We start from the raw sequence: 14643 nt of genomic DNA, 5'->3' as shown, positions 1-14643 counted from the left end.
ATCAGGGGGCCACTGGAATTGAGGTCTTCCAGAGCACATCTACAGCACCACTCAAAATTTAATTTCAGTAAAAAGTTTTACCTCTAAAGAAATGATCGGTACGTTTGAAAAATATCTTTAAAATAAAGCTTTGAGGGTGTCCCATTTGTCATTTCAAGTTTCAGTGTTCTCGAGGACCTACTACTGTATGTGTCCTCAATATGCCTGTTTCTCAAGTCTGCACCGATGTGGGCTCCACACTGGACCCCTATTCAACAGTCTCTGCAGGACTTAGGGCTGAATTTGGAACAAGATTTGGGGTCAATAAGATTTTTTTTTAAACCCTTAAATACATACCTCAGGTCTTTATCGACCCCAGACATCATTCACTACCCTGCCTCTCATACATCTTTTAACGTTAGACACCACCCTTTTTAGTATTCCTCAATCTATTAATTATAAACCATATAAAAAGAAAAAAACATATAAAAGAATGCCTGCTTTGTAATTTTTGTTGTTGTTGTAAAAAGTGTATAATGTCGCTAGTCACCCGAGGTATGTAATAGTGTAAGTATATTTTTTTCTGTGCTACAATAATTTAATCTCTGATGACTCAATGAGTGCAAATAACCTTTATTCTTCAAGCAGGCAATGTCTAATACACAATTATGAAGTGATGATAGAGTACATAAGTATAATCAGCAAATAGAACTGGCTCAGTGATTTACTGCAGAGCAAGTACTGTGTGTATGCAATCAAATATTAGTATCACTGTCACATAATGATGGATCTGGGTAAGCTGTCAGTGAAATTAATACTTTTATTCAGCAAGGATGCATTAAAGTGATCAAACGTGACAGTAAAGATATAATGTTCGAAAATATTTCATTTTAGCACAACATTTTTCAACTTTGATAACAATAATAAAAAATGTTTTATTTGCGCTCTAAATCAGCAGAAAATGACAAAATCAGAAAATTGTACTTTGCCATTGCAGGAATAAATTACATTTTAAAATATATTAAAATTTGACTTAAAACTTGATAACTTGGTCTCCTTTGGTCAATTTAAGAGGCTAGTAAAGTACCGGGAAGCAGGCACAATGGGCACCTGTCCCTGCTTCCCAATTTAGGATAAGTCTATGGTGACAATGGGGGATGTCATGATTTTTTTTTTTTTTAATGTTGGTCGATTCATTGTACTGTTAATGTATTATGTTTTGTATGTTCATTGTATTATTGTATTTTGTATTCTGTGTGTAACTTTTATGGCGGCCTTCTTGGCCAGGGCTCCTTCGTAAAAGAGACTTGTTCTCAAAGGATTTTCCCTGGTTAAATAAGGGTTAAATAAAAATAAAAAAAATACAATAGAAAACAGCTATTATTTTGCTTTAATAGGATTGCATTAAAGGAATAGTTCACTTAAAAATGAAAATTCTGTCATCATTTACTCACCCTCAAGTTGTTCCAAACCTGTATGAATTTCTTTAATCTGCTGAACACAAAGGAAGATATTTTGAAGAATGTTGGTAACCAAACAGTTGATGGACCCCATTGACTTCCATAGTACTGTTTTTTCTAACTGTCTACCGACATTCTTCAAAATATCTTCCTTTGTGTTCAGCAGATTAAAGAAATTCATAGAGGTTAAAACAACTTCAGGGTGAGTAGATTACAGAATTTCCATTTTTAAGTGAACTATTCCTTTAATTGCATTACTATGGTCAAATAAATGCTGCCTTGGTGAGCAAAAACATAAAAAATTGCATCACCTCCAAAATTTTGACCGATAATGTATTTACCAACAGCTTTCATCACCAGCAATACTAATGTATGCTAATATAAACAGGATGTTTCAAAAGTTTTACTCACTGTAAAGAGATACAAAATAATCTGTTCCCTAGTAGTTCTAGTGTTGAATTTGTTTTAATTTGCTTTATTATTCATTTGTTTCATACTTGTTTACAAAACAGATTTATGGTTATTGGAAATGTGTTTTGCCTTCAAATTGTTCACAACTGGTCCAGAATCCATTTAGTCGCAAAACCATTTGTTTACGCCCCAGGGCATCCAACTATTATCTTCAAAATGAGGATTGTCATTTTCCCCAAGCTGACAAAAGGCAAGCAGAAATGACTCCGGGTGTGGCGTTATGATGGTTCCTGACACCAAAACTGTAGGCAAATTTGGCAGTGATTTGATTTGCCTTGGCATAAACGTAATGATATTCATGAAACAATAAATAATGAAATAAATATTTAATACAAAAAATAAAACAATCAGCTACATCGCTGTCAAATTTTCAAATGGACTGTTGTCTCTATTAACTGCAGACTATGGCGCACATCAGCACAAAACCTCCAATGTGCTAAAGGTAAAGAAACCCAAGAGTCGCCTTGACAAAACATGCAGTGCTAATTACGTTTGCTCTTGCAAAATCTTGCAACAGCTGTTCAATGACTTGACCTGTCTTCATAAGAAATTCAAGACCTTTGGCAATATCTAGAGATAGACTCTCCAGGGCTTTGCCCTTGATAACACTGGTTTTTCTTCTTCATTAAACTGGCTCGTCGACTAAACGTATACAACTAACTCTGTGTGTCAAAGGAGCGACTGCTCTCATAGAGTCAAGCAAACACACTTAAGGGAATGTTGATTCATCCCACAACTATCTTGGCTGCTGCTCTCTGATCTCACACAGTAAACTGCAGCTTAATTTCCCATCTAGCCACAAGTATGTAGCCAAATATCTAAAAGTATTTAAATTGTTTGTAAAATCTACATGTTACACATGACCTTCATGCTCTCTTTGTCAAAGCCCACCAGTACAATACATTTGTGTATAGTAAAATCAAAATAACCCTTTATTTAGTACCACAACAAAACCTTAGCACCTGGTTAGTGCTTTGCTTTTGTATCTTTCGAAGACAGATAGGTTTGGTTTATATATCTAGGCATTAGGTTTAAAATGAAGTGGAACCGACAGAGGCAGATGTAGTTTCAAGGCTGTTTGTGAATATTGTTTATACATAGAGAGGAAGCTTTCAGTGCTGAATGAGGACTGAGCACAACAAACTATTAACATTCTGGTAGGCCCACAGCATTAGTCATCAGTGCTTTTATTCAATAACCTGGCCAAAACATTGCCTCTCTTCACAAATGAAGCACACAAAATTGTGCTGCATATGCTAAATTAAAAAGAAGATTTGCTCGCTCTCTATAGAGCATTTTGAACTTTCTCACTCCCATGCAAAACACTTGCTCACAAAGTCTCATTCACACTACTAACTGAAAAACAACAACAACAAAACAGTCACACAATATAATGCTCGCAGAATGCTCAAGATCACACTAAGCCGTGTGGCATTTAGCCTTCCGGAGACATGTGACCGAATGAATTGAATGTATTGTGTTTGTGGTGAACCAAGAGAATCCAATTATGCCAGACATGACATACCTCATTCCCAAACATGTGCTCAGAGCGACCCAAGAGTCGGCATGACCCCTGACCCTCCCGTGATAGAAGCAATGATCCTGGAGATGGAAGGAGAGAAAGAGATTACTGGAGGGAGGACAGGGAAAAACGATATAAAAGGCAGCAGTTCGCTCAGCAGACAGGCTGCGGAGTTAATGTTGTTCATAAAACGGGCGAAAACCGAGTTAATGGAACATCTATCTAATTAGTAGTAAAAAGAGACTACATCTGTAAATCACAATTACATTTGTTACATTTTTGGCTTTCAGGTTTATTGGACTTAATTAGTCTGCCTCTTTTTGATTGCAGCCCTGGAAAACTTCCCTCAGGAGTTCGCTGCTAACATTTGGAAAAGAATCGCTCCATTTAACTGTGCTGAAACTGATCCAAACTATGTATAAGTGATATTCTTTCAGCTATTCAAAAGGCTTATATGAATGGTCAGACCGTGAAATTAGTTCATTTATTTGAAGACAGGAAGCAAAAGAGAGATGGTTAAGCATGACAGGCACACAAATCAACCGTCTCTGAAGACGACGCTTGACAATCTCTTGAGTCCGAAAATACCTACTTCCTTACTATATAGTATGTCAAAAAGTAGCATGTCTGAAAAGAGCAGTAAGCAAAAAGATGACCTAGTACCTCTGCCGAAGATCCGAAGTGCACATCGGGATTTGTGAAAGGCAGTGAGGTGATGCAACTGACTGCAGTAAGTCACACGACAATATGGCAGATCTGAATTTCAGTCACGCTACACACATTCATACTATATAGAACATACTTTTTTTAACAGCGCAAAGTTTTTTCCTCATCAAATCTCACCTGTCCTGCATCACATTCACTGCAATAGTTTATTGTAATTTTACAGAATATTTTTATACAATTAATTATGCAGTTTTTACCATTTATTTGTCCTTTTAATGCTTTTTGTTTTCTTTTATACATTTTATTAAATTAGCTTTATCTAAAATGATTATTGGCATCATAGATTGACCACTATTATACCATGCAGTGCAGTGTGGGAATAAAAAAAAAAATAGACTATGTTCTAGCTGTTATTGAAAATATATACGTACACTGTAAACCCTAACGCTCAAAATAATTAATTGGTTTGAGTAGGACAAACTTAAATTAAACTAATTAGTTCAGTCAAATTAACTTTTATGAGTATTTAGCACTTTCTTTTTCTTTCAAGTTCACATAACTGACATGTTTTAAGTAAACTGAACTGTTTCATTGTTTTGAGTTTTAATTTAGACAAACTTAAATTTAACTGAAACGGCTGGGATGTTTATTTCCCAGCATGCTTTGCCGATGGCACTCGAAAGGGAGAGTAAATGCTAAAATTAAGTGTAATATAATGTTTTTTTTGTGTGTGTGTAAGATTAATGTTAATTGTGAGATTTGGTAGTGATTAATGTTTTGTTTATGCTAATTTAGAAGAATTTCTGTTAATGTTGGCTTGATAGTTACCATCATGGTGACAAGTGGTGCATGCAGATTGATTTGAGAGCAAATAAACCCTTTATATTGTTGCGCTCATACAGCAAATGCTTCTGTATAACATACTATTGCTAATATGTAAGTAAATTAATATGTTAGCATATTAGCTTTTAAAAGCTAACTAAGTTTATACTAATAAAAGTGTTCACATTGAGATTATATGAAAGTTTTTAAGTTAATTGTATGAATTAATGTACTCATACATTTTAATTGTTTAAGTACAAAATAAAAATCTGCTAGTTCTGCTTACTTAAACTTTGATTGCAATTGATTTCCTTAAATGTTTTGAGTTCTGCCAACTTATTCGGGTTTACAGTGTACTTCATAGATTTGAGTTATATTAATTGAATGGACTTAGTACTATTAACTTTATTTACCCAAGTTATCTTAACAATAAGTTATTGAGTTACTTGGACACAAATCAAATATTTTTTTATGCTTAAATTGTTTGAGTTAATAAACTTAAATGATTTAAGGCAATCGGTTTCCTCAAACGGTTTGAGTTGAACAACAGTGTATATAATTTGATGTAAATACACACACACAAAACTATATATGTGTATTTTATTGTGTGTGTGTGTGCGCGTGTTGTGACATCGACAGCAGAACTTCCTCTTCCTGTCAGTTTCCTCTTTGTCTCTATTGTCAGCAGATCAAAATTGCAGCTTGCGCACCATTTATTCACAGATCCATTCCATATCATAATGTCATGCCATCATAGGGAATATTTTCATTTCCAATAACTGGAACTAAGACATAAAACTGATTTGCTATAATGTGAAGCCTGCGCACTGACAGTTTAATCTTCCGCTGCAGGACTCATGAATATTTGATTTTCTTTGATTTGATAGGACTAAGGTTTGCTTAATTACTTTTTTTATGAAGTTATAAATACAACGCTAATTAAACCTCGGTTTGTGAGTATGTGAGTGTGTGTGTGCTTACTAAAGGGGAAAAATTTCAACCTGATTGCAATGCACAGTTAACCAGCAGGCTTAGGCATCAGTCCCCTGCGTCATATTTTGCTTTTCAAACACTCATAGTCAAAAGAAAGACAAAAAGAAAAATAAATCCTCTGTGATTTTCTATAGATTGAATTACCACGTCTATCACAACAGAGTAGGGTGCCGTGATCTCTGCGCTACCTAAAGCGATCTGCTCATTCCCTTGAAAAGCTCTTTGTGTGTTAGCGCCCAGTGGTGAGCTGTACGCCCATCCTGTGCTGCTCACTCGAGGGGGCATCTGGAAGCTGTTAAAAGGGCTCAAAAATAATCAGGGGTGTGACTTCACTCCCATCAACCCTTGTCAAGTGATGAAAACCCAATTACAAATCTCAGAGCTTGTGCAGGGACAGCAAGTTGATCTGGGATCCTTCATAACAGTCTGGAAAGGCAGTTTACGGCTGAAGAAATCCGCTTGTGGTTTTGTATCCTTTTCTGGCTGATCAATAAGTCGGATTTTAGAGATGCGTGCGGCAAAACAAGACTGTTTTGCAACGAACAGACAGCGTGAAAAATCGAGCAATTTTGTCCTATATTTCGAGTCACACTTTTTTGATATCAAGTCGCTCTCGGCCTTGATTGAACCCGGCACTTCACACCTCAACCACATTCAACGGAAGAACATAAGTGACAAGTTTTCACAACTTTCTGCAAGAGTTAGCAATAAATTATCTGCATGAAATCTGCCTTCTGCAGCTAAAATATACCGTGATGGAATCTCCAGAGTCTTTTTTGCCCGTTAACTGAATGTTTTGCAGGAATCAAAAATAAGGAAAGAATTATTCATAACAAAAAATATCCCTACTGGCAACTTTAGACTATTTACTGCTACATTGTATAAGGCTGTGATATGAGTGTTCAGGTATGTTTTCACAGGCCTGATCATGTAGTATCACATTAGAGTTTTGCTAATACGATTTACTATGGCACACCAATGATGGTTGATCTGAAATAAAATTACTATATTACAGAATATTATGCAGTAAAAATATAATAAAATCAGTGAGCACAACCAGCATTACTTAGTTACTTTTTATGGAAAGTAATAGGGGTGTGCATTGGCACTGCCCTCACGATTCGATTCGATTACGATTCACCAGGTAACGATTCGATTCAATTCGATTCTACGGTGCATTGCGATGCATCAAAATTCTACTGCACACAAGGCAAAATTTTCATCAGTCATGAGGCAATACAAGCAGTCAGATATTGAACAACAGATTTTATTGGCTGCTATGTGTGTATTATCACTCTCCTGTATCTTTGACATAAATGTCATTAAATAAAATAAAATTGAATGGTACAGGGTATTGGATATGGCATTTTCAAACCTGAAAAAGAAAGCATAAATCACTGCTTTCAGTGCTTTGAATGAGAAATGTTTCTCTTCTCTCTGCTTGAGAACCATTTGAAATTAAATTTCAACTTTATTGTCCAACTCAAACATTGGTTAATAAAGTGAGATTAAATACATAAAGTATATTTGTATAATTTAACATAATTAATTATTTATAATTACAGGTTTGTGTAGTATTCTGAGTTTGCATTTCACTATTTTTATTCATTTTGAGGAATACTGAATCTGTTTTTGTGCAAGTGAGATGGGTAAATGCATGTTCACATTTAGTCTAAGACTACAATAACCATCATGTTTACACAGCGCACACAACACTTCTGCACTCACTCACGATTTCTCTCAACATGGGACAGAAGAGGTGTCAGTCAATAAATGGGAAAACAAAGCAAATTGAGTTACTTATTTGAAAAAGTAACAAAAAAAAGTAAAAAGTAAAAGTAACTAAATGTAAAAGTAATGCGTTGCTTTAGTTACTTGTAATGCATTACCCCCAACACTGAACAAAACAACAATAAAATAGTTTTTACATCACATCAAAAGTAAAATGCATAAATGAAATGCGGGAAAAAAAAGCTTCATGTAAAATTTCATCTTTTTTTATTTCGGGATAAAATATGACTGAGATTTGTTTTTGTGAGAAACACTTCTAAACAAATTATTTACAAATTAGAGCTGTCGATCTTTTTCTTTTCTTATTTGACTGCTCATTAAATGATACATGGCTCATTACATCATGTGCTCATTAAATAATCCAAGTTAATGCAAATAATCAGACGGAAATATTTGAGTGTCAAGTGAAGATAATTCACTTGAAGAAATTAAATTATTGCGGCAGACTAAAACAATGAATAGAGAAAGGATCGAATGAATTACAAAAAGTGTTTTAAGAAGTAAATACAATTTTAGTTGATCACTGAATAATCATCAATAATCATTGAATATAAACCACTGGCCAATATGCCACAGTCATCTCTTTTGCAATCAAGTTTTGCCTGAGCATTTAGGGGAAATACTGCACTGTTTTTACAAAATAAATGAAGCTTTATGTGTCAAAAATGATGCATACTCAAACTGGGAAGTCTGGGAACTGAGAGAAGCAGAGACAAAGAGAGAGAGGAACAGAGAAGCAGAGATAAAGAGGCACACACACATAAACACATACAGAGGTCTCAGTCCTGCTTACAGTGTGCTTGCTGGTTTTGGTGACGGGGAGGCCATTCTCATAGTGAGTTTCAGTGAAGTCGTGACCCAGGAGCTCCCTAAGAGAGACAAAATGAATAAACAAGCTGTCACTGTGATATCACTACAGACACACATACACATTTGGTGGAGGTTTTTGCCATTTCCACAGCAATACTTTGTCTTCGAGCATGAGAGTGTTTTCTGCACTGAACACCGCGATTAACAACACCCGCAGCGCAGATTACAGTTCATATCCGGACCGGAGTGAGCGTGTTTCAAGTTTTATGGACATATTTAATATAACCTTTAATGTCTGTAAGTGAAGAAATTAAAATGTAAATATTAGTAGGCTATTGATTTTTTTTTGTACTATTAAAAAATATATTATTATTATGAAATACTCGTCATATCCAACTATTGATTAAGATGAAGCTTAAAGCTACACTGTGTAATTTTTTAAGTTGATTCTTAGCAAAAAACACTTTGTTCTTTCAAAATGATATGTGCTCATTAATGTGTAATTATATCTACCAACTAATCAAGTATTCTCGTAAGCGTAGAATCTGCCATTTAGAATAAACACGAGCTAGTCGCTCTAATGGCGGCAGCCATGTTGTGCCTCCATCTTGAAAATACATTAGCCAAAGAGGGACATACCTGGAAATTCAAGCTTCGCCTTTCGTGTTTTTATACTCAGTGGCACCGTGACGAATGCGAGGGGGAGATTACTCGCGACTGCCGGCAGATTTGAAATAATACGGCCATCGTAGGAGTTAAAACGCCCTCGGAATGGGAGGGGCTAAAAATAATATTCAGTTGGTAGTCATATACGATTTCATCGCTAGATGGGAGAAAATCCTACACAGTGTAGCTTTAAAGTAATGCCAATTGTTTTCTAATCTTAAATATTTTGGTGGGTCTTGAGATAGATTATACTTGTCTTTGGGAAAGTTTGGGAAACCTTGCTCTAGGTCACTAAACATTTTCATTATTTCCAATGCTAAAAGTGCATTTAGGAATCACAAAATTATAATGTACAGTATAAAAATGGATATTCATTTTGAAATTTGCTTAAGGATATATTTAACAGTTTGAAATTATTTATGTTTACTGTAAGTTACCATTATGAGACAACAGGTAATCAAAATGTAAAATTTAGGCAAATTTAATATGCAATACATCACATTCAAAAGTTTGGTAAATTAATCAACAGGAATTAATGTGTGGTGTTGTCGCAATTCAATACAATTGATGCAGATGCAACATTCAAGGAGTGTTTAATTAACCAGGAGAATACACAATCATCTTACACACATAACCAAACAGGGAGTATATATACACTGAGAACTAGACGAGACACAGCGGATAATCATAGAATCAAACAAGTACATAATCAGAAAGATTATATATATATATATAAAGGGTGCAACAGTTCAAATTGCTCATGGTTCAGTTTGCATCATGGTTTTAGGGTCACAGTTTCTGTACGATTCGGTATGTGCTATGTTCAGGAAAAAAAGGACTACCGTCAAATAAAAATAAAGAAAATATGAACAAATAATATACTGTTACTGTCACAAGATAAAGATGAGGATGAGGATGAAGATGAAAATAGGATCAAATTATCAATGTAGTTTAATAAAACTAAAGACAAACTGGTGCAACACTGTGTACTGCTAACAAACAACAACCAACACTAAATACTGTAAACAGAGGAACTAAATACACAGAGATAACAAACTAAATGATGAGCAGCTGTGGGGGAGGATTAGTGTCCATGGTGACTGATGAGTGGTGGGAAAATAGAACAAAGGAAACGTGACTGAAGACAAACAAAATAAAAGTCCATGAAGGTGACACTAATTGAACATAAACATGACATTAAATACAAGCAACAGAACAAATACAATAGAGCAAAGATACAAATAAAATAAACATGCTTTTCAAAACATTACTTTTTAGGTACAGAAATGGTAAAATAACATTGTATATAAAAAAAATTTAAGATTAAAGTTGCAAAAGCTATTCAATCTAGAGCATTGAATGTTTTCTTTGTCTTTTGTTGTTTGATAAAAATTAAAAAACACAGACAGCAGGAATATTAGCTTGCTGTCACTTTAAGACACAAGATAACTCATGCCACGACTGTTTCATTCACTTAAGACGTAACCGACTATGTCTGCTAGGATACTGACCAAGACGGCCATGTTGACTTGAAAGAGGACTCTGTCTGAGTTTGCGCAAGTTCTCATTCGCATTTTCTGACTTTCGCGTCTTCTGTTTGCTGTTCAGGTCTCATCTGCATATCAACATACAGGTGATGACGGCGTAAATGACTGGTCATATTCGAGCATACGGCACTCACATTGAATAAAGTTTGCAAAAAGCGACTGTTTTGACCTTTTTTTATTTTTTTTTATTTTTTATCATCGCTGTTGTAATGTATTGGGAACCCCCAAAAAACCCCTAGAAAAATAAAAATAAACAGAAAAAAAAATAGACCGTAAAAGGAAATGTGACTGGAGATTACAAAAACAAGGGTTAATGTCGGGATAGCTAATGCAGGAGAAAGCTTTCAAAAGAGACCCTGAAGTTGCCTGCTTTCTTCTCGACAGGTAACTCAATGTTACGGTCTTAATTACAAGCTTTTTTTCATTGCTTGTTTGTGTACTTTATTATATAGACAGTAGAACATTTATAGTTAAAAGTTAAACAGGCTCTTTGATGAATAGCAGCTATTGAGTAAACAAAGTAACGTTAAAGAAGGCTCTGATGATGATGATATCTAACAATGCACGTACTTCAAAAAATATAACGAGTAAAGAAGGCATTACTACTAATTACCATAGTTAATGTTTTTCACAGTCAGTAATTCATACTGTAACATTCTTTTTTTCATTGTTTCAAGTTTCAGTTTGTTTTAAATAACAAACCTGTTCACCCGAAGAAAAACACGAAGTGCTATTATAAGACATCCTGTCATAGCTTTTTGGTACATAACGGCTACCGTAGATGCAACGCGCATTTGAAAAAGCGAGGCGCTGGAGAGCATTATTCGTTTGAATGCAAAATACAATTTCACCACTAGATGGGAGAAATTCCTACACACAGTCCCTTTAAAATGTTGGTCTGATGTTAGTTCTTTTCTTTTTGCCCCAAGAAAGGTGAATTATAAATTATCTGTAAAAGATGTTATACTGTATGTTCTTTCACACACAGAAGCAAAATGTTTGAATATGTGGTGAACGTCTATCCACAAACACAAATTTGCAAAATGCATACCTAAATGTAATTTATTCTTAATAGAGATGGAATCTCTGAAGAAGTCATTAAAGTTCATTAAAAATGATCCATGTATTATTGAAATTTTATGAAAAATGAAATTTTGTTAAACTTTATGGAGGAATTCTTTATATTGTAATGTCCCCACTATGTTAACCAAATTCTATGAATCTTGAATGTGTCAATAGGAAAAAAGAAGAAAATATTTAGCTTGTGTTTTTTCTTTATCATTCCAGATTAGTTTTTTTCCTCTCTCTTGTTGTTGTTGTTTCTTTTTTTTGTTTGACTTGTTAATTTGTTTGAGGATATGTGATATCTGTCCTATGAAGCATTCTTGTTGTATGCTGAAATCAGTGATTTGATTCATTTGTTTCAATAAAAAAAATAACAAAAATCCACAGTGTTTCATCGCCATCTAATGGCCTGGCAACAGAATACAGCGTTTTTAGTCGTTTTCGTGGATCCGTGTGAATAGGGATCGTTTTGACAACGGTGTCGTCTGTAAGGAAACTCAAAGGAAAAACTTCTCCATTTTAAGCATATTGTTGCCATGTAAACGTACCCTCAGATGAACCGCGTTCAAGTGCGTGCCGAACCGTGGGTGGAGAACGGTACGTTTAGGTTTTTTTTAACTGAGAACAGTTACACCCCTAGTAGGCTATGTATGTATAGACTGATACCAAATATTCTCCATTGACCAGGAGGTTCCCATAATATGTGTGTTCATGTGAACATCATTTTAATCATAGTCCCTCTGAATCACTAAAAACCTGTTAATATGATTCCACTCAGACTGCAGATGTCTTTTTTCCATAAAGGCCTCACATGCTTCAAAGCACTGGCTGAATGAGAGAGAGAGAAAAAAAAAAAAAAAAAAAAAATATATATATATATATATATATATATATATATTATCTCAGCCATCAATCCTACTCTATCCCATCATTCCTTCCAGAAGTGAATCTTTCTTCATCACACCATCCTCTCGTAAAGTATCTGGCTGATAAGAGGCCAGGCTTCAGCTGGAGTGTTATTGTGTGCCTTTGAAAAGGGCGGGTGGTCAGAGCCGTGATCCCGTCAGAGAGGGAGGCTGTGATTAGAGCTGGGAGTGTGCAGGATGTGAGGACTGACTCTGTAATCTAGTCTATCCATCAGGGCATGCACACATAAAAACACGCTTACACACATACATGCAGAGGGACACTACAACATTTATAACCGTAAAGTCAAGTTGTTCAATTGGAGATGGAGATGGAACATGATTGCGATCCACAGCACATGCAGCATATTCCCATTCAAACAATGAGATATGATGCTTGGTGAAGGTGAAGTGTGTAATTTCAGAGCCACTATTATGTAATGCTAATGCTCACCATAACTTAAAAATGCAAGCTTAGTGAACTTGGATTCATGAGTTTAAAAAAATGCTTATAGATTGTATTATATTATGTTTCATGAAAGCACAGTCCAACTTTAATATTTAAGTTGATGCAACTTTTTTTGTTGATGCAAAGTTGAGTATACTCAAAAAGTCCCAAGTTTTTGAGTTTTCTCAACTTCAGATCTTTTTGCGAATGCCACTAGTAGCCCCCCCAATAAACCTCCTACCACCAACGTTCTAGGCCCCATTTGTTCGGAAAAACAGCCCAACGTCCCAATAAGTAGACAGGTCAAGCTGCTCAAACTGAACAACATTTTAAAAGCACCAGTGCAATGCATTTACACTTGAATGGGTTGAATGGGATGAATAGTTTACAGTAAATTATCTCTGCATAAACTGAGATTAGATAAAGTATCTGAATACTGAAATGAAAATACACTTCGACACTGAGAACCCACTTCAGTACAATTAATGTTTTTTAATTATAGTTCTGACATTAAAATACTTTTCAGGCAACTTACATGACAGGCAACCTATAGAAGCCGTAGTGAAGTGGACAGACTAACCTTGAGAAACGTCTGTGTGAGACATTCTTTATTCTCAGCAGATCTGACTTCAATATCGCTTTTCGATTTATATTGCTTTTTGGTTTTTGTGCTTTTAAAAGAGGTGAAACTCTAACATGGCAATACCACCGAAACAGTAGAGGTGAATCATAAGGACAACCATTTTGGAAAGAGCTGCTGAGGAGCGACGAATGGGCTAGGAAATGAAAAAAATCTTGAAACATGCAGCGAATCAGAGTGATGACCTTTCGCATCCAACAAGAATGAAATGATGGCACATTTTCAATCTAGAGTTGGTGGGGAGACCGCTGCTGAGATGGAGGAGATTGTTCTGTGTGTGTGTGTGTCCATAACATTTCAATGAGAGAACACAGCTGGCAGTTTGATTTGTGTATTATTACTGGGAGAGCACCATTATCTGCGCTTTCATAAATTACCTCTATGATTTTCAGACTTTATGAGTCCCCAATTCCCCAAACTCCAGCCATAATAACTCTATAGCGATTGAAAAGCGCTTCATAAATGCCAAAAACCCTCAGTGTACTGAACTTTTCCTTTGGTCAGTCACCCTGTACTTTGAATTACCACCATTTAAAAGATAAACACTTTTTACACCATAGTGAGAAATGCACTCTCTTTCTGTATTACAGTCAACAGACAAAACAAACCTGCCTATTAGCAAAGCTTACATCCACACAAAAACACTAACCACTCAAAATCACACTCATTACCTCTTCCACGCTTAGCCATGCTGACACAGTGGCAAACATTTGAGGGTTCGGAGGGTGGGGGGACACAAAGTTAATGTGATCAACAAGGCATGAGTCACATTGTTTTAGTATATGTTGGGAATTACAGCGTACGTGTTGATCTAACACCTATTTTAACTGGCCAAATGCTGGTAGCTATTAAAAGAAC

At 35.4% G+C, this 14643-nt stretch overlaps 1 protein-coding gene across 2 annotated transcripts in view; it reads right to left on the bottom strand.

Moving 5' to 3' along the window:
- adam19a (ADAM metallopeptidase domain 19a) overlaps nt 1–14643 on the bottom strand; it is a 103221-nt gene that overhangs the window by 37682 nt on the left and 50896 nt on the right. Inside the window, exons 4-5 of one of the 2 annotated variants that reach the window (XM_081348457.1) lie at nt 8498–8573; nt 3436–3512 (exon numbers count right to left, since the gene is read on the bottom strand). The exons of the other annotated variant lie outside the window; for it this stretch is intronic. Of the exons in view, the coding sequence (XP_081204583.1) occupies nt 3436–3512; nt 8498–8573 (153 nt within the window). The remainder of the gene's footprint in view (nt 1–3435; nt 3513–8497; nt 8574–14643) is intronic. 2 annotated transcript variants of the gene reach the window in all.

This window comes from Scardinius erythrophthalmus (genome assembly GCF_964197995.2).
Source record: "Scardinius erythrophthalmus genome assembly, chromosome: 2".
NCBI lineage: Eukaryota > Metazoa > Chordata > Actinopteri > Cypriniformes > Leuciscidae > Scardinius > Scardinius erythrophthalmus.
Note: the sequence above shows the minus strand (reverse complement) of the source record. Positions and strands in the feature narration are given on the sequence as shown.